At 46.4% G+C, this 18,335-nt stretch overlaps 2 protein-coding genes across 4 annotated transcripts in view; one reads left to right on the forward strand and one right to left on the reverse strand.

The window, feature by feature from the left end:
- NSD1 (nuclear receptor binding SET domain protein 1) overlaps window positions 1-14,769 on the forward strand; it is a 192,127-nt gene extending 177,358 nt beyond the window's left edge. Inside the window, exons 20-22 of the mRNA XM_011946890.1 lie at window positions 2,765-2,871; window positions 6,568-6,772; window positions 8,388-14,769. Of these exons, the coding sequence (XP_011802280.1) occupies window positions 2,765-2,871; window positions 6,568-6,772; window positions 8,388-10,015 (1,940 nt within the window). The 3' untranslated portion in view covers window positions 10,016-14,769. The remainder of the gene's footprint in view (window positions 1-2,764; window positions 2,872-6,567; window positions 6,773-8,387) is intronic.
- Window positions 14,770-16,000: 1,231 nt separating this feature from the next.
- On the reverse strand, window positions 16,001-18,277 carry RAB24 (RAB24, member RAS oncogene family). Of its 3 annotated transcripts, none has more exons than XM_011946861.1 (9): window positions 17,939-18,277; window positions 17,704-17,852; window positions 17,538-17,606; window positions 17,298-17,376; window positions 17,121-17,188; window positions 16,942-17,041; window positions 16,682-16,732; window positions 16,481-16,543; window positions 16,001-16,363 (listed from the first exon to the last, which is right to left on the reverse strand). In XM_011946861.1, the coding sequence occupies exons 2-9, from the start codon at window positions 17,818-17,820 to the stop codon at window positions 16,299-16,301; spliced, it is 612 nt and encodes a 203-aa protein (XP_011802251.1). In that variant the 5' UTR covers window positions 17,821-17,852; window positions 17,939-18,277; the 3' UTR covers window positions 16,001-16,298. The 3 variants fall into 3 exon arrangements, with proteins under 3 accessions (XP_011802251.1, XP_011802252.1, XP_011802250.1); XM_011946862.1 differs by having other exon boundaries at window positions 18,217-18,236; XM_011946860.1 differs by having other exon boundaries at window positions 17,704-18,277.
- Window positions 18,278-18,335: the final 58 nt, after the last annotated feature.

Raw genomic sequence — 18,335 nt, forward strand, 5'->3', positions numbered from 1 at the left:
AAATTTTTTTCCCAGTTGTCACTTGTACTGAATACATAGTGGAGGAGATAAGAATATGTCCATCTATCCATATACTGACAATTGTCATGAGCATATACATGAGGCAGGCAAACAACATATTTGGGTTGAATCAGGTTAAAAGGAACACCAAAGTCAACTTAAAAAAAAAAAAAAAAAAAAAAAAGACTTTTTAGGTTGTGACAATTTTTAGATTTTAAAATTTGAGTCACTAGTTATTTTCCCCTGTTTTGCATTTGTTTCTCATAATGTTTTACATGATGACACCAAGGACACTTGAGCATCACTGTGCACTGCACTCTGCTTATTTCAGATTGGTTTTTAGTTGCTGATTTATTTAAAATTTTTGGAATGGGTGGCTTCAGAGTATATTGTTTAGATTTCTTCTTTGTAACAGGAGTAATTCCGTAAATGATATGGAATACCAGATACAATTCTAAGCATATTATTTCATTTAAGCCTTGCAAAGGTGCTGTAAAATAGGTGGTATTATACCTATGTTACTTTTATCCTTGGATGTCACACCTCTCTCATTCTTTTCTCCCTTTTTCTCTCTAATCACCCCAGGGGTGGAGAGGTTCCTCTATATTAAATCAATATAAATATCATTCCTGTATAATAAATCAGTCACATGATTTAGTTCTACTATGTCTGCTGAGTGCTGATAGTCCCATTCTTCTACTTAGAACCTGCAGTTCATGTCCATGGGAATGCCCTCCTCTGCCATGTCTAGCCGCAAATTTCTCTTCTTTTTTTCCTGTGTTCATCAGCTCAGGTAGCTTGGTGTTGAAATTCTCAGACTTTGTTCCTCTCCTCACTTGGCTTTCAGTCTGCATATGTTCAGGATGGGGAAAATGAGACAGGATATGCTAAGTGACAGGCGGAGTGCCTGTCAGAGCTGAGGCCTTCATTCAACTTCCTGGGCCCTTCACATACCTGCAACTTACTGTCTCCCACGTGTCCCATCTTTACTCTTGTTTGTCTCTTCTCTCATGTCCTTTGCCATGCTCAGTAACTGAAGATCCATCAAGGATTGCTGCATATTGGACTCTTTTCTAGAATAGTATCACTGTTTTACTTTATGAGTGCTATACTTTCCAATTTAATTTAGCCTCTCTGTGATTATGCTTACATAGTATATGTTCGGTGAGCAGCAAGTTACAGCAAGTATCCTGCTTTCTTTTATCTGTGTATAAGGTAGAGCTGTATTATAAGCATGTCGTATCTACAAAAATTTAGTTATCTATTCATAAATCTTTTATTAAGAGAAAACTGTGTGGGGCTGGGAACGCCTATAATCGCAACACTTTGGGAAGCTGAGGTGGGAGGATCAGTTTAGATCAGGAGTTTGAGACCAGCGTGGCCAACATGGTGAAACTCCATCTCTACTATAAATACAAAACTAGCCGGGCATGGTGGCAGGCGCCTGTAATCCCAGCTACTCAGGAGGCTGAAGCAGGAGAATAGCTTGAACCCAGGAGGCAGAGGCTGCAGTGAGCCGGGATCTCACCACTGCACTGCAGCCTGGGCAGCAGAGCGAGACAGTTTCAAGAAAAAGAAAAAGAGAAAAGGGGAAAAAAAAAACAGCATGAATTGAACCACCAAAGATTTAATCCAGTTAAGTTCAGTCATGAGATGGGAAACATGACCCTCCTGTTACATTGGTCAGTCTCACTCAGTTCCTGCATGCTCCTTGTGGCATGAGCCTCTCATCAGGCCATGAATAATTCTGCTATTCCTACAGCACGACCCCTAAGTTAGCTGCTTGGTATTTTGAATATACTTGAATAAAGAAATAATGAAAATAATGATTTCATTTAACTTTAGATGAAAAACTATGTATATCAGTCTCACTGATAAAAGGCATGTCAATCTGCAAAGGGAAATCTTAAGAATTGACAATTTTTAATATGAATGGCAGTTACTTTATACATTAACTGTAAACTATTACCCCTGTGATAGGCAACCTCTTTACATATTTATATAAAATTCTTAGATTTGGTAGGCCTCTCATAACTGGCCTTTAGTTATGGGCTTTGAGTTTGAATGTTTATTTTATTTTCTCTCACAATTTTGATGTAATGGACCTTTGACAGAGGACAGTTTGCCTGTTAATTTGAGTACCTTTTTTTAAAGTTTACAAATTAACTGCTATGTGCATTATGTCATATTGTCTCAATAAGCTTGTTAGAGTTCTCCATTTTAAAATGGGCTACTCAGGGTTCAGATCACCCTGCTAAGGCGGTGACATAACTGGATCTACAACCAGTCTGTAATCTACAGATTTCTAGTGTTATTCTGTACTGAGATGCCTCTGCAGAGTGCTACCAGGTAACATGTGTTCACCTGAGAACAGATAAACAAGTTTTCCTCATACTTGTATTCCCAGGGCCTGACACATTGATAAGTTGTTTGTTGTTTGTTTTGGTAATGAATTAACATATTTTGAATCTGAATGGTTAATAAACAAATGAAAAACAACTTGAGGTAATTAACACCTCTGTAGGAAGAGTTATCTTAAATATTACTTGTTAAGTCATTTAAGTTTTCTCTATTAAATTGTATGAGCTGATTATTAATGTTATAAGATTAGAATTTATTAAAATACAGGATTAGAGCTAAATCCTTTTTAAAAATTATTTTTAAAATTAATCTGTTCTCTTGGGAGTTGGTATCCTTTGTAATTAATACAGAAATAATGTAATTAAAACCACAGATATTAATATTTTCTCGGTCTCTTATGCAGGCACTGAACTTACCTTCAACTACAACCTAGAATGTCTTGGGAATGGAAAGACTGTTTGCAAATGTGGAGCCCCGAACTGCAGTGGCTTCTTGGGTGTAAGGCCAAAGGTACCACCCTTCCAGACTTCTGCTTTGGGATTAGTGGTGCAGTCCTCCCTCCCTAACAGTGTTAGGGTAGTCTTCATTTTAAGAAGAAATTTCCTTTAAATTAATGACATTGAACCAGGCATGGTGGCTCATGCCTATAATCCTAGCACTTTGGGAGGCCGAGGTGGGCGGATCACCTGAGGTCAGGAGTTCGAGACCAGCCTGGCCAACATGGTGAAACCCCATCTTTACTAAGAATAGAAAAATTAGCTGGGCCGTGGTCGCATGTGTATGTAGTCCCAGCTACTCAGGAGGCTGAGACAGGAGAATCCCTTGAACCCAGGAAGCAGAGATTGCAGTGAGCTATCACGCCACTGCACTCTAGCCTGGGCAACAGAGCAAGACTCCTTCTCAAAAAAAAAAATAATAATAATAATTAATGACATTGAATAGGTGTTGATAGGGCCACTTGTAATTCACTAAGCATTCAGCTGATCAATTACATAAGAGGTTTTTGGGGATATTGTTGAAGTGTTTTGCGCCATCTGACTTTAATTGGTGATACTTTTCAAACTAATAATGCTGTGAAATAGGACCTTATAAAGAAGGTTAGTTACCTCCCTCCTCTTGATCTCACATCTCCTAATAAGCCACATGGACTGGGTTTATCTGTGTCTGTCCCTGTCTTTCTCTCACTTTTTCTCTTTCCGAAGATACCAAAAAATCTGCAGAAATGTAGTGTAACATCATAGATAAAAGTAGCACTCTTAATCTCACCATTATAACAAAGTATAAGCATTGTTGTGTCTTCCTGTTTTTTTACTGTGTACTTTCTGAATAATTGAATTCTAATTCTCTAACTGTTAAGTATCATTTCCATGTCTGTAGTCTCCTTTTCTTTTTTTCTTTCTTTATTATTTATTTATTTATTTATTTATTTTTGAGACGGAGTCTCGCTCTGTCGCCCAGGCTGGAGTGCAGTGGCGTGATCTCGGCTCACTGCAAGCTCCGCCTCCCAGGTTCACGAATTCTGCCTCAGCCTCCCAAGTAGCTGGGACTACAGGGGCCCGCCAGCACTCCTGGCTAATTTTTTGTATTTTTAGTAGAGACAGGGTTTCACCGTGTTAGCCAGGTTAGTCTCAATCTCCTAAACCCATGATCTGCTCACCTTAGCCTCCCAAAGTGCTGGGATTACAGGCATGAGCCACCGTGCCCGGCCCTTATATTATTATTTTTTTTAAGTCCTTGCTGATCATTTTTAGTGACTGTCTTTAATGGATGGACATACTAGATGAACATCTGGATGCTTCAAGATTCCTCTATCAGGCCGGGTGCGGTGGCTCAAGCCTGTAATCCCAGCACTTTGGGAGGCTGAGATGGGCGGATCACGAGGTCAGGAGATCGAGACCATCCTGGCTAACATGGTGAAACCCCGTCTCTACTAAAAAAACTACAAAAAACTAGCCAGGTGAGGTGGCGGCGCCTGTAGTCCCAGCTACCCGGGAGGCTGAGGCAGGAGAATGGCGTGAACCCGGGAGGCGGAGCTTGCAGTGAGCTGAGATCCGGCCACAGCACTCCAGCCTGGGTGACAGAGCGAGACTCCGTCTCAAAAAAAAATAATAAAATAAAAAAATAAAAAAAAAAGATTCCTCTATCATAAGTAATAGCACCATGAAAATTGAAGTTTAATTTTGATGCAAAATAAACTATATAGTGACTTCAATTGAGTATGTTCCATATGCCTTTTTTTTTTTTTTGAGACGGAGTCTCGCTCTGTCGCCCAGGCTGGAGTGCAGTGGCCGGATCTCAGCTCACTGCAAGCTCCGTCTCCTGCGTTTACGCCATTCTCCTGCCTCAGCCTCCCGAGTAGCTGGGACTACAGGCGCCCACCACCTCGCCCGGCTAGTTTTTTGTATTTTTTAGTAGAGACGGGGTTTCACCGTATTAGCCAGGATGGTCTTGATCTCCTGACCTCGCGATCCGCCTGTCTTGGCCTCCCAAAGTGCTGGGAATACAGGCTTGAGCCACGCGCCCGGCCACATGCCTTTTTGATTGTGAAGCTCAGCATTAAAAACTGAAAAATGCAAATTAACATAGAAGCCAGTAAGAAGAGAGTAAATAATTGTTTTTTGAGACAGAGTCTCACTCTGTTGCCCAGGCTGAAGTGCAGTGGTGTGATCTCGGCTCACTGTAACCTCCATCTCCCAGGTTCAAGTGATTCTCCTGCCTCAGCCTCCCGAGTAGCTGGGATTACAGGTGCCTGCCACCACACCTGGCTAATTGTTTTTATTTTTAGTGGAGACGAGGTTTCACCATGTGTTGGCCAGGCTGGTCTCAAACTCCTGACCTCAGGTGATACACCTGCCTCAGCCTCCCAAAGTACTGGGATTACAGGCATGAGCCACTGCGCCTGGCCAGAAAAGAGTAAATAATTTTGATCAATAATGTGAAAATGAAGAGCACTCAATGATCGTTTTTAAATCTTGTTAAATAAGGAGAATCACCTCTATATTATATTGGGTTTTATTTTGCTTTTTGTTTAGTTTTGTTGGTTTAACTTTATTGTTCCTTGAGATGTTTGTTAACTTGTTTCCTATAAGTTAAAATACTAACTGAGTTTAACCCGTACTTAATGGTGTTAAGTGTACCGCGGATGTCAGTTTCTGCATCCTCGATGTCTGCATAGGATAGCATTTCACAGGAGTCAGAGGTAGATGCTAGAGCAGAAACTGAGAAATGAGAGATCACTGTGTGCTTTTAGTGTAGACATTGGTCTGTCAGAATAGGATAGACCTCCATTAAGCCTTACAGATTGGTCCTGGATGTTTCTGGGTTAAAATGAAGATTGTGATAAGAGGATTTGGTGACCAAGGGTGGGCTGCAGGGAACAAAGAGAGGACATTTGCTGGCTCTTCCAGGGTCCATCTTAGGAGTGGTGGACATGAAGCTAATTTGACTTGATGCATAGTCTTGTCGTCGGCAGGGACCATGAATTAACTTTTTTGTGTCTTAACACATTGCTCATAGTAAGTTCAGTTACGCTTTGTTGAATGAACGAGAAATAGGCGTGTTTAAACACACATACAGAAGTCTTCTTTAGTTTTGGAAGTAGACAAATATAAAAGTGAAACTTTGGCCAGGTGCGGTGGCTCACGCCTGTAATCCTAGCACTTTAGGAGGCCAAAGCAGGCGGGTCATGAGGTCAGGAGTTCGAAACCAGCCTGACCAACATGCTGAAACCCAGTCTCTACTAAAAATACAAAAATTAGCCAGGTGTGGCAGCAGGCGCCTGTAATCTCAGCTACTCAGGAGACTGAGGCAGGAGAATTGCTTGAACCCGGCAGGTGGAGGTTGCAGTGAGCCTAGATCACGCCATTGTACTCCAGCCTGGGCAACAGAGCAAGACTCCGTCTCGAAAAATAAATTAAGTAATTGATAAAACTTACGAAAGGCATGACATTTAACACCAGCCTTATGTATCAGCAAAAACACAATGATTTTTGTCTTCTGTTTTGTTCAGGTGGCAGGAGTAGTTGATACAAAAGTGGTAATTATTGCTACGTATCTGTGATATACCAGGTACTTTTCCTGCATTTTATCTTCATGACAATCACTTTTCCCAGAGAAGAGAATGAGGCTCAGAGAGGATAGTTAACCTGGTTACGATTGGTACTAATGTGTTGACAGAATGCTGACTGTTCAATATCTGACCTGTAGAATCAACCCATTGCCACGGAAGAAAAGTCAAAGAAATTCAAGAAGAAGCAACAGGGGAAGCGCAGGACCCAGGGTGAAATCACAAAGGAGCGGGAAGATGAGTGTTTTAGTTGCGGTGATGCCGGCCAGCTCGTCTCCTGCAAGAAGCCAGGCTGCCCAAAAGTTTACCATGCAGACTGTCTCAATCTGACCAAGCGACCAGCAGGTTGGTGCCAAAATCCATTCTCTCCATCATACTCAGGGTCTCATGCCATTTGCATCAGCCTTGAAGAAAGTGCCATTTGGTCTTCCCATGCATAATTTTGAGGGGTATGGTCTATTTTCTCATTCTGGAAATAATGAAAACAAAGGCTTAGAATTCTTAGTTATGAAGAATGGAACAGCAATGCACTTGCTGTGTTTCAAGTCCTTTACTTACATTTATGTTATTTCATCCCCCTAGCAACCTGTAATGGTTGGTTTTCTTCCATAATGCATGTGAAGAAACAGAATTAGGATAGGTGAAGTGACGTTTCACACATAGATCCAGGAGCTGGATTGAGAGCTGGGTTTTTGACTCCAAGACTATTCAATCATGTTGCCTTTCTAGAGAAAGAAAGATTGACATAGTAAAGCCTTTAGGTGGTTCTAGTCACTGAGAGATGGATTGCCACCATTTTAGCACTTCCTACCTTGCTCCCCTACGCCTAGTGCGGTCTCCCCCCATGCAGAGTAGACTATTTTCCTCTAAAGTAGATGTGGTTGTATCAGTTAATACGTGAGAAAGCTGCTCAGGGGGATGTGGTACCCAGGAAATTTGTAGTTTGTATTAGAGGATTTTAGGGATTTGGATATGCCATCTATTTTAATGGACAAAAAAAGAGAAACCAGTAGGGAGCTGTTCCAGGGTGAGGAGATTATACATTACTAGTGACCTGCTTCCAAGAATTGCAGAAGGTTAAGAACTTTGGGGTATAAGTAAAAGGAATTTGTCCCCAAATTGGCTTTCCTTCAGTGTATATTGGACAGAGTCATGAAGTAAAAGAAACTGAGATAGAATGAGGGCAAGGCCATCACATTGACCTGTCAGTGCCAGGAAGTAGAACTGTTTCAGAATCAACTGCTCAGGGTCGTCACTGGCACAGGCTGTGATCGAACCAGTCTTGCCTATGTGCCAGGAGTGGGAGCTGGTGTAGTTGATTTGAAGGTGGAAACACTGCCCCTGGTCCAAGACTCAAGTTTCATGAAATGTGGGGAGGCAGATAAAAGCTTAGGTCAGCTTTGGGTCTTTTCTACTGATTCCATGTAAACAACATATAATCTGCTGTGCTGGTCTCAAGACTTAGAACAAAGGTAAATCTTCCATTTTTCATAATTTTATATCTTTTCTATTGCTGTTAATAAGCAAATAAGCAGGAATCTAAATAGCCAGGATATTTCTGAGTTGCTTATTTCAAAGCTGTATAGTACAAATGGAGATGATAAAAATATGAAAGTAATATCTTAAGTTTCATGTAAAAGAAACTTTATGTTGTCCCTGCCTCCCTGCCCCCCACCTGCTTGCTGGAAATAGTCATAGAAATACCGATTTACTCCTCTGCTTGTATATTTAGTTGATAGTAGTTGCTATTTGATAATTCCCTGTTACTTTATGTATTCTGTGCAGAAAAAGAAGCTGGAATTCTGGGGCAAGAGGTGGCTGGTGAGTGGCATAAGCTCTCTGAACCAGGGGCAGTGTGAAGGAAGGTCATCATCCACATGTTCGGACTATAGCATAGCCATGGCCCATGTGATATATATCTCTTTTTTCCTAAACTTTTGTTTTACTTCTGTGTTTTCAGGGAAATGGGAATGTCCGTGGCATCAGTGTGACATCTGTGGGAAGGAAGCAGCCTCCTTCTGTGAGATGTGCCCCAGCTCCTTTTGTAAGCAGCATCGAGAAGGGATGCTTTTCATTTCCAAACTGGATGGGCGTCTGTCTTGTACTGAACATGACCCCTGTGGGCCCAATCCTCTGGAACCTGGGGAGATCCGTGAGTATGTGCCTCCCCCAGTACCACTGCCTCCAGGGCCAAGCACTCACCTGGCAGAGCAATCAACAGGAATGGCTGCTCAGGCACCCAAAATGTCAGATAAACCTCCTGCTGACACCAACCAGACGCTGTCGCTCTCCAAAAAAGCTCTGGCAGGGACTTGTCAGAGGCCACTGCTACCTGAAAGACCTCTTGAGAGAACTGACTCCAGGCCCCAACCTTTAGATAAGGTCAGAGACCTTGCTGGGTCAGGGACCAAATCCCAATCCTTGGTTTCCAGCCAGAGGCCACTGGACAGGCAACCAGCAGTGGCAGGACCAAGACCCCAGCTAAGCGACAAACCCTCTCCAGTGACCAGCCCAAGCTCCTCACCCTCAGTCAGGTCCCAACCACTGGAAAGACCTCTGGGGACGGCTGACCCAAGGCTGGATAAATCCATAGGTGCTGCCAGCCCAAGGCCCCAGTCACTGGAGAAAACCCCAGTTCCCACTGGTCTGAGACTTCCACCGCCAGACAGACTGCTTATTACCAGCAGTCCCAAACCCCAGACTTCAGACAGGCCCCCTGACAAACCCCATGCCTCTTTGTCCCAGAGACTCCCACCTCCTGAGAAAGTACTGTCAGCTGTGGTCCAGACCCTTGTAGCTAAAGAAAAAGCACTGAGGCCTGTGGACCAGAATACTCAGTCAAAAAATAGAGCTGCTTTGGTGATGGATCTCATAGACCTAACTCCTCGCCAGAAGGAGCTGGCAGCTTCACCTCATGAGGTCACACCACAGGCTGATGAGAAGATGCCAGTGTTGGAGTCGAGTTCATGGCCTGCCAGCAAAGGTCTGGGGCATATGCCGAGAGCTGTTGAGAAAGGCAGTGTGTCAGATCCTCTTCAGACATCTGGGAAAGCAGCAGCCCCTTCAGAGGACCCCTGGCAAGCTGTTAAATCATTCACCCAGGCCAGACTTCTTTCTCAGCCTCCTGCCAAGGCTTTTTTATATGAGCCAACAACTCAGGCCTCAGGAAGAGCTCCTGCAGGGACTGAGCAGACCCCAGGGCCTCTTAACCAAGTCCCGGGCCTGGTGAAGCAGGCGAAGCAGATGGTCGGAGGCCAGCAACTACCTGCACTTGCCGCCAGGAGTGGGCAGTCCTTTAGGTCTCTCGGGAAGGCCCCAGCCTCCCTCCCCACTGAAGAAAAGAAGTTGGTAACCACAGAGCAAAGTCCCTGGGCCCTGGGAAAAGCCTCATCACGGGCAGGGCTCTGGCCCATAGTGGCTGGACAGACACTGGCACAGTCTTGCTGGTCTCCTGGGAGCACACAGACATTGGCACAGACTTGCTGGTCTCTTGGAAGAGGGCAAGACCCCAAACCAGAGCAAAATACACTTCCAGCTCTTAACCAGGCTCCTTCCAGTCGCAAGTGTGCAGAATCAGAACAGAAGTAATACCAATCAATGTCACATGAACAAACAAGATGCCCCCAGGGTACCATTTGGGGAGGGGAAATCTTTCCTTTCTTTCCCCCTTAAAAAAAAACCAGATCTGCCCCCAACACTTTCCCACTGTTATTCTTTCCTCATACCCCAACACTCAGAACTCTTGTGACATTAGCCAGTGGGGGCTTATGGTTGTGTGAACCATGTTTGAAAATCCAGTGGGCCCCAACCAAGGAGACAGACAGACTTGGGTCTCTTTCCCCCAACTTTTCCACATGGTCATCGTGAAATAAAAAGTCCACTCTGGAGTCAAGTATGGAATTCAATTCCGCTGGTCAGGTTGGAAGGTATAGAGGCTCTCAAAGCGATTTCCCCAACCAGACAGAGCCCCATTGAGGGGCTAGGAACCCTCGGGAGAAAATGGTGTTCTTTCAAATCAGTGGCGATTTCCTGAGCATTCACGTGTTCTAGGCTGGGTGCTAGTCACTGATGAGAGATACAGAGGTAAATCAGGCCTCATCCCTGTGAGCCTGGATTCCAAGGCTTTCAGGAACCTTTGACCAGGAAGTAACAGGAAGTTCTGAGGGGCTCTGGGGTTTTAGACTCATTTTGAAATGTCCTTTGTGGCACCAGAAGTGGTTGTGTTGAGGAAGTGTCTCTTGGCTGGGATGTGCATGGGTGCGTGTGCATGCACACACACTCACAGAGGTCTCCTCTGTAGATGGAAGGAAGGGTGCTGCATTGAGGCCAAGCGAGGCTGTTGGCTGGGGTAGCCGCTGCTGCGTTTGTCTGGGCTGTGCAGAGTCTGAAGATCAGTCCTTGGAGGAGCAGGTGGTCAGGGGGAGTTGGGCTCTGTGCGAATGAATGTAGATTTCTAGCAGTGGAAGAAGGCATTTGGCAAGCTTCTCTTTCTTTGCTTTTGTTTCTACCTATTTTTCTCTTTGTACATGAATCCACCCCATCCCTATTTCCCTAGAACACTCAGGTGCTTTCAGATTTCAGAGCCTCGGGCAGTGGGCATAGGGAATCTCTGGCAAGCTCTGAGCTAGACACACCAGCTTCAGGAAGAGTACCAGCTCCTGATGGGAAACTTCTTTTCCCCGATCCTTTTCCCTCCTGAGTGGAGGGAGTCCTCTTCTTCGCCTCCCTGAGAATTGCTGTGCTCTGTATGGAGAGCACCTGCCTGCTGACTTAGCTCAAAGGCAAGCCAGAACCCTTCCCTGAAGACTGGCGAGAGGTGATGTTTAGAGCAACGTCCAGGCTAAGAGATGACTCCTAATAACTGCTGATTATCTGTTACTGCTGCCCTGAGCTGGGGCCCAAGGGCTGGGAAATCTGTTGGTGCTACCCTGCCCTACCATTCACCCAGCTCACAGACTGCCAACAGGAAGTACTGTTTGGCTAGTTTCCTCCCACTTACCTACCCCTCCTTTGTCCTTAGACCAACATGTTTACCTCTCTGCTTTGCCAACTTAGCCAGCAGGCCATCCCCTGGCCCTAACGTCTCCTGGCCATTATCTCTTAGTTATGGCTCTCACGTTCTCAACAGGATTCCGTATTTGGTCCCAGTTTCCTCAATTTCTTATTGAGGTTACTCCCATCAATTCCACAGCGGGAACAATAGTTATTATAGAAGCATTTGCGCTTTATCTAAAGATTAAAAACAGAATCTGCTTTTATTTCCCAAAGTCTGTCTCTGAGGTTGAGACACTTGAACTCAGGCAGAGGGACGAGGCTGGGCAGGGCTGTCCTGAGTTTAGGGGCCTATCCCTGCATTTCACTGAGACCTCGGAATCTCCTCTGTGAATTCCACCTGCCTAGTTCTCCCCTTTCATCCTCCCTCTCTTCCCACATCATCAAAGAGGAAAAGCTCTTTGTTCAAAAGGAAGAGAAAACGTAAAGCATCTTATTTTCTTTTAAAAGAATTTTAAACCATGAAAAAGATATTTTTAAAGAAATTCACCCAGAACATTAAAGTTCATTATATTAAGTATTTATCATGTGTGAGAATAATAAGTATATAACTGCAGCTAGTAGGTCCCTTTCCCTAATCTTTTAGGTCATTTGAGTAGGGTTTGCTTGGTGCCAGTCCTGTGCCCTTTTCTCTCCAGTCATCTGTAGTTGTGATCAGAAAAAGATAACTGCACTGCACTGTCAGAGTCTCCTTTCACTATGTTGTGTGTTAAATTACCGTAGCTCTTTGTTTCATGAAATAAACTGTGAATTTGGGGTGGGGCGGGGGGAGGGCGTGCAGGCCATGTAAAAATTTTCAGTGGAGAAGTTTGATCCTAAAGTAGCTTCTCTAAAGTAGGCTTTGGTAGGTAATCAACTTGACAGCAGTCTAGATGTCTCACAGGACAGGAGGGAGTAAGGGAAAGGGGCCATAATTGGCTGCTTTGTGGTTTTGTTTTGGTTCTTTCCATTCTCCGCCATTCACTGGAGGCTTCATTCCAGACCTGCCTGGGAAAACAGCTTCTGAGCCATTTTGGGGAGCAGTTCTTCATCTGAATGGATGGACATCTGGGCCTCCTTCAAGGGCCATTGAATGGAAACTGGAAAACCATTGGAAACTAGAAATTTGATCTATTGGACCCACCAATAGCAGCATCTGATACTAGATTGTTAAAATCATGAAAGCAGTCACTATCCAATTAGAAGCAGAGTCAGAACAACTGTTGGGAAATGTGACTCTTAGATGAAGGTGGGGAGGGAGTGGCCTTGCCAGCCCTGTGGGACGTCTCCTGAAACTTATAATAAGACCCCTTTTCCAAGGGGATGTGAATTGGAGTGAAAAGGAAATCTTTCATCTTAGAAAACTTCTGGTCCTTACGCAGGATGGTATTTGGGTATGTGCTTGGAAATTGAGATCTCAAGAGTGTTTGCCTTGGAGCCAGCTCCCCAGGAAGCCTTTTCCAGGGACAAGGTAAAGGTTGAAGTGCTGCATAGGTAGCTAGAAAGCCAATACATTTCCTAGCCCTGCTAAGTCAGAAAAAGATTATGAAAAATGTTGAAATTTACATTCAAAGCCTCATTTGCTTCTCTTGCTGGAGCCAACCCAGTCTAATAGCAAAATAGCTGTCATTGATACATCCTCATTTTTAAATGTCTGCTTTACCCTGTTACTGAGTTTGAGATGACTTAAATCACTGTGTTGACCCTCTTCTGAACCAAATCTTTAGCATTGATGAAAATAGTTATTTTATTCTTTACATCCTTCACTCCACACTATGGTCAGGGCATGAAACATCCTGTTGATCCTTCCCAGGCTCGGCACTGTCTGCTCACTGGAGCTGGACTCCCAGGTTGTAATTCTAATGTTGCCTCCTGAGAACAGAATGGCAGAAAGTTTGGTCCTTGCAGCTTCCCCCATAGGGAGTAATGAGGACAGTATGAAACTTGGATAGGTTTTACCCTTAGTTCCTATAAGGCAGATTTTCCTAAGGTTTTAAAAATACTGTCATCCTCTTGGGGTTTGTCAGGCAGGTTAGAGGAGCCCAGTGTCCTAACCTCTCCGAGATCATGGCAGAGAAGGAGCTGCCTCCAGCTCCTTTTTTGCCGAGTCTCATTTGAGCAGTTCCATGTGTAGACATTCCAGGTCACTGCTCGGTAGCTGCTGTGGGAGCCTGTCATTGGCTATGGCCAGTTAGTTCTCAGCTGAGCTTCCTAGGGCCAGTGCAACAGGGCCAGAGGCTGCTATAGTGTAAATTGAAATAAGAATAGATCATTGTTTTGTACACACACAAAAAATGTAATGATGGTGCTAATTTCACGGTATAAATAAGCACTGCCAAGGGTTGAGGGACTGGCAGCTCAAGAAACCCGGGTTCCTGTTTGGGAGGAGATTTTATGTAGAAAAGTTTCTTTGAGGCTTTGTTAAAAGTGGGGAGAAGGAAGATCCTCAGTGAAGCCTGCACCCAACCCTGGAGTGGCCCAGTGCAATCCAGAGGTGGAAGAGATCCTGTATCCAGGTGAAGGTGGCCATTGAGTTTCTCAGGGCTGGGGCCACCTTGTCCATAGCCTCCGTCCGCACTGCCTGGAGCAGGTTGTTAGAGAGCTCTGGTTGTTGGGTCTTCCTCAGCTCCCTTCTGCCCCTCTCTACCTCTTCCACTCACGGAAGCACCTCTACTGCTTATGAAGATTAAGGGTAATATTTTCTAAGGAAGTGGAAATAATTAAACTAGAAATCCACAGCCTCGGAAGAAGTGTTTCGAGTTTAACATGCGCTGTTTCTGCTTATGTGGTTCCTTCTCTAGAGCTGCTTTCCCATGACCTTCAAAACACCAGGTTATTGTGGGGCTTCAGGTGTAAGGTCCTGGAAGTTAAGCAAAGTTTTGTGGACAAGAGATGGGCACAGAGAGTAGAAGCAGAAATAAATGGTTTTAGTGTTTTCAACTTCCAGGGTTGGGGCAGGCCAGAGCAAGGCGGTCTCATTGAGGTGGGTGCTACCTGTGTGTGTGTAGATGAGTGTGCTGAAGGTGGGGAGGGCAGCACACAGCAGCTCATGGCAGAGCCGCCTCCTAGGTCTTGGCAAAGAGGCAAGCTGATACATCTATCTATATTGTTAAGAAAGGGGTCGGGGGGATCAGCCAAGGTCCATCATTGTTTTTTTGCCCCCCCTCCCACCCCCATAGATTGTCAGCTGTAAGTGAAACTCCTAGTGAAAAAGAGGGGAGCCCTGTGTTAGGAGTCCCCATAAACATGTACTGTAATTCTTTGTATATAGAAAAAAAATTACTGTAAAGTAAAGTTTAACTTTACTCATATATGGCCCTTGCCCTGTGTTTTGTTTTATTGGCTGTGGGGAGTTATAGTCTAACAGGAGGGAGGATTGTTTGGGGTGAGAGCAGAAGCCAGCCCCAGAGATAGTACCCGGTGCAGTGGGGGCAGGGATGCTGTGGAGCTAAGCCCTTCCTAAGCCCTACCTATGCACATCATGGGAGTAGTGTGTTTCCTCCCAGCAGCCACAGGGCTGCCCAAGCCTCTCTCTCTCCTGTTGGGAGTGGCTGGTATCAGTTTCAGTCTGCCTCCACAGGAAGCCCCATCACTCATGAAGGAAGGGCAGTTTGAGGAATTGGTTTTTAAAAAGGAAGTGGAACCAAAGCACTTTCTGAGTGTGAGTCTGTCCATGTTGGCTCAATTATACATTCTTCCAAGGCAGTTGTTCGCCACTGCGGAGGACTCAGCCCAGGCCTAAATAAAGGCAGGAAAGCAGAGGCAGAGGATAAACTGTTAAGGCAAAGCCCCTGGCCTGGGGCCACACCCTCTATACCGGAAAGGGCTGCAATAAATTTCCTTCTGGTTGAACAGCAAGTGTCAGCCCTGTTTACAATAACACCTGATTCCTCAGAAATACCTGGATCTTCAAGGCTTAAGACTTTGGGGAAAACTTGGGAGTTTGCTTCCCTTTGTGACCTAGTCCTGAACTTCCTGCCCTTTCAGCAAAAAGTGCTTGCGAAGATTGGGAAAAACATTTAGTACTAGAATTACTCTTCACTTCCCAATGCTTGGGCTGCATAGGAGTCACCTTATTTTACAGATGAGAAACTCAAGATGAGAATGTAAGTCTAAATTAGCAGCTGAATTGGAACCAAGTCTGGATCCATTAGACCTTTCTGGCTTACAGAACTTAGAACTTTCCTACCATTAAACCACATTGTAGGATGTCACTGGGAAGTTCAGAACCTGAGTCATAGGTCTGACATAGGGTCCCAAACATGACAGATGCAGTAGAGCCAGTCAGACCAACCTGTCTGAAGTAGGAATGCTTGACCCTTTTATTTTGATGCAACTCATGCACTCTTCAGCACTCAGAAGGAATTGTGAGCTTTGTACTACCCCAGCCCCAGTATCTCAATAACCCTGGGGAGAAAAGTCTTGTTTTCCAAAGGAAAATGAGAGTTGGGAGGAGCCTTAATATAAGCAGTGAGGCCAGCCAGGTGGCCCCAGAAAGAACTAGGTGCCTTGACACCCAATCCACACAGCAGGGAAAGGGGCTGGGTGTGATTCACAGTGCATTCATTTTATTTACAGATCAGAAGCCACTTAAATAATCTGCAGACACAAGTGCTGTCCAGGGCAGAAGCCTGGGGTCCAAATCAGCCCTTATCCCTCCTCATGCCCACAGTCAGCCCAATGCTGTCTCCGTTCCATGGGCCAGCACAGGCAGGCGCCACCTCTGCTGACATGAGGACCTGGGGTAGCTCAGACATTTGACTACCCAAGCCCAGAAAGGAGCTGGGTCCAGCCCTTCTGGGGAATTCCTTTAATTCCCCCAGGCCAGGTGAGTGCTGACTCAGTGATGACAACAGCTGTAGAAGTAGGGGTTTGGCTTCTGGCCCAGATCCACGCCTTTGTCCTCTGTCAAAGAGAGAGGTGGCAGCTCAGCACCATTCTGTTGGGATCAGGTAACTCAGGAAAGGGGCTAGATGCCGTGGGCCTAGAGTAAGTCTCCATAAAGGCTGGGGAAGCACACACCTGTCATCACCTGGAAGGCAGCCACACTGACGTAATCCTCTGCCACTTTCTGGAAGAGCTCGTCTGGCAGGAAAAATGATGATCAGTGAGGGCCCAATGCCAGTAGCCCTGGGATCTCCTGGTGACCCAGCCCTCTGCCCTATTCAGCTTCCTCTGGTACCCCTGTGTGTTCCTGCTGTGAGGCCCCAGCACAGCACTCACCCACACTCTGGCCTGTCTTGCTGGATGTTTCAAAGAGCTGAGCTTTGATATCTGTAAAGAGAAGTGACTAAAGCCTCATACCTGAGAATTAGATAAACAGACAAAAGGGAGGGCTAGCAGTTCAGGCAGTCTCCTGGACCCCACAGTTCAAGGAGGCCAGGAAGACCTCCTAGAGCACCTTGCCCTGGCAGTCCCTATTTTCTGTGATCCACCCAGACAGCCACACAATCCCACCCCCCAAAGGGCTGAGGAGCAGCTACTGTCTGCATAGTCCTGGACGTCGTGGAAGTCCACACGTCGACGCCTCCGATCTTCTTCCAGCAGGTCACTCTTGGTGCCACAAAGGTAGATTTGGCAGCCCTGAGACAGAAAACAAGGGTCACCTCCACAGACCAACAGAACCCCAGCCCCAGTCTTCTAGTGAGGTCTGTTCACCTACCTCCTCTAGGCTGCGCAGTTCCTTCACCCAGAACTTTGCTCGCTCAAAGCTGCTGCTGTCTGTGAGGTCTTGGTGTGCGGCAAGCAGGAGACACAACCAACTGGTCAAGGGCTGTTCTCTGGCTAGCCTGGCACCCATCTCTTCTTGTGGGACAGGCCAGAACCCCCCAGCCCTTACCATAGCAAACGATGGCAGCCTTGGCACCCCGATAGTAGATTCTACTCATGGCCTCATAGCGCTCAGAGCCTGCTGTGTCCTAAAGAGTAAGGCTTGAGTCAAACTTAAGGCCATGTTCTCCAGACCCCGCTATTTCAGATAAGGAAACGGGTCTATGAGGCCACAAATCAACCAGTAATAGGCAGGACCTACACCTCCTCAGAAATGAGTCTCCCAAGAATAGATGCCCAGGGGACTTACCCAAATACCTAATGTCACAGTCCGGTCTCCGACCGACATCACCTTGGCCACGAAGGCGGCCCCGATGGTCTGCAACGAGAGGGAAGAGATCCGAGCCATAGGTGCAGATTACCGCCCCCCCCCCACCCCTCCGCCCACCGTGCCTGGCCCCTCCGGGTGCACTCACGTTCTGATAGGGCCCCACCAGAAAGCGGTCGTGCACGTAGCGCTCCACCAGGCTTGTCTTGCCCACGTACTCCTTGCCCAGCATCACCACCTTGACGTCCACGCGCTGCCCGCTCATGCTCCCGGGGCCGCCTCAGCCACGTCAGGGTCCTGAGCGGGGACGGGAGGCAAACCCCGATCTCCGCTCGGCCCAGGCAGCGCCCAAGCCTCAGACCCCGACCCCAAATGGCGCCAACCTACAACTCGAGACAGCGCGTCGAGCTCGAGCTCTGGCAGTGGCCTTGCACTTCGGCAGCGCCCCGTGTGCCCCCCGCTGTTCGGCTCCGGGCGCCGATTATCTTTCGAAGACCCCAAACCCCGGGGCGGCCTGGGAGTGCGCGGGACAGCGTCCTCAACAGCGCAGCAAGCCGCCGTGCAGCTCGCTACTCCGTCATTCGCTCGCCTGCCCGGCTTAAGCTCCGTTTTGGCTGGGAATCCCAACCGAACCCGGGGTCTCCTGCAACCCGGCTCCTACCCGCAGCGCCGCGACTCCCGCGGGAGGGGGCGAGAGGGCGAGGGGGCGGGGCCGCAAGGTCACGTGGCGCAGGCGCCGGAAGCGATGGCTACAGTGTGACTGCGCCGGAAGTAGCGCGC

Source organism: Colobus angolensis, unplaced genomic scaffold, assembly GCF_000951035.1.
Source record: "Colobus angolensis palliatus isolate OR3802 unplaced genomic scaffold, Cang.pa_1.0 Scaffold254, whole genome shotgun sequence".
In the NCBI taxonomy this organism is placed as follows: Eukaryota; Metazoa; Chordata; class Mammalia; order Primates; family Cercopithecidae; genus Colobus; species Colobus angolensis.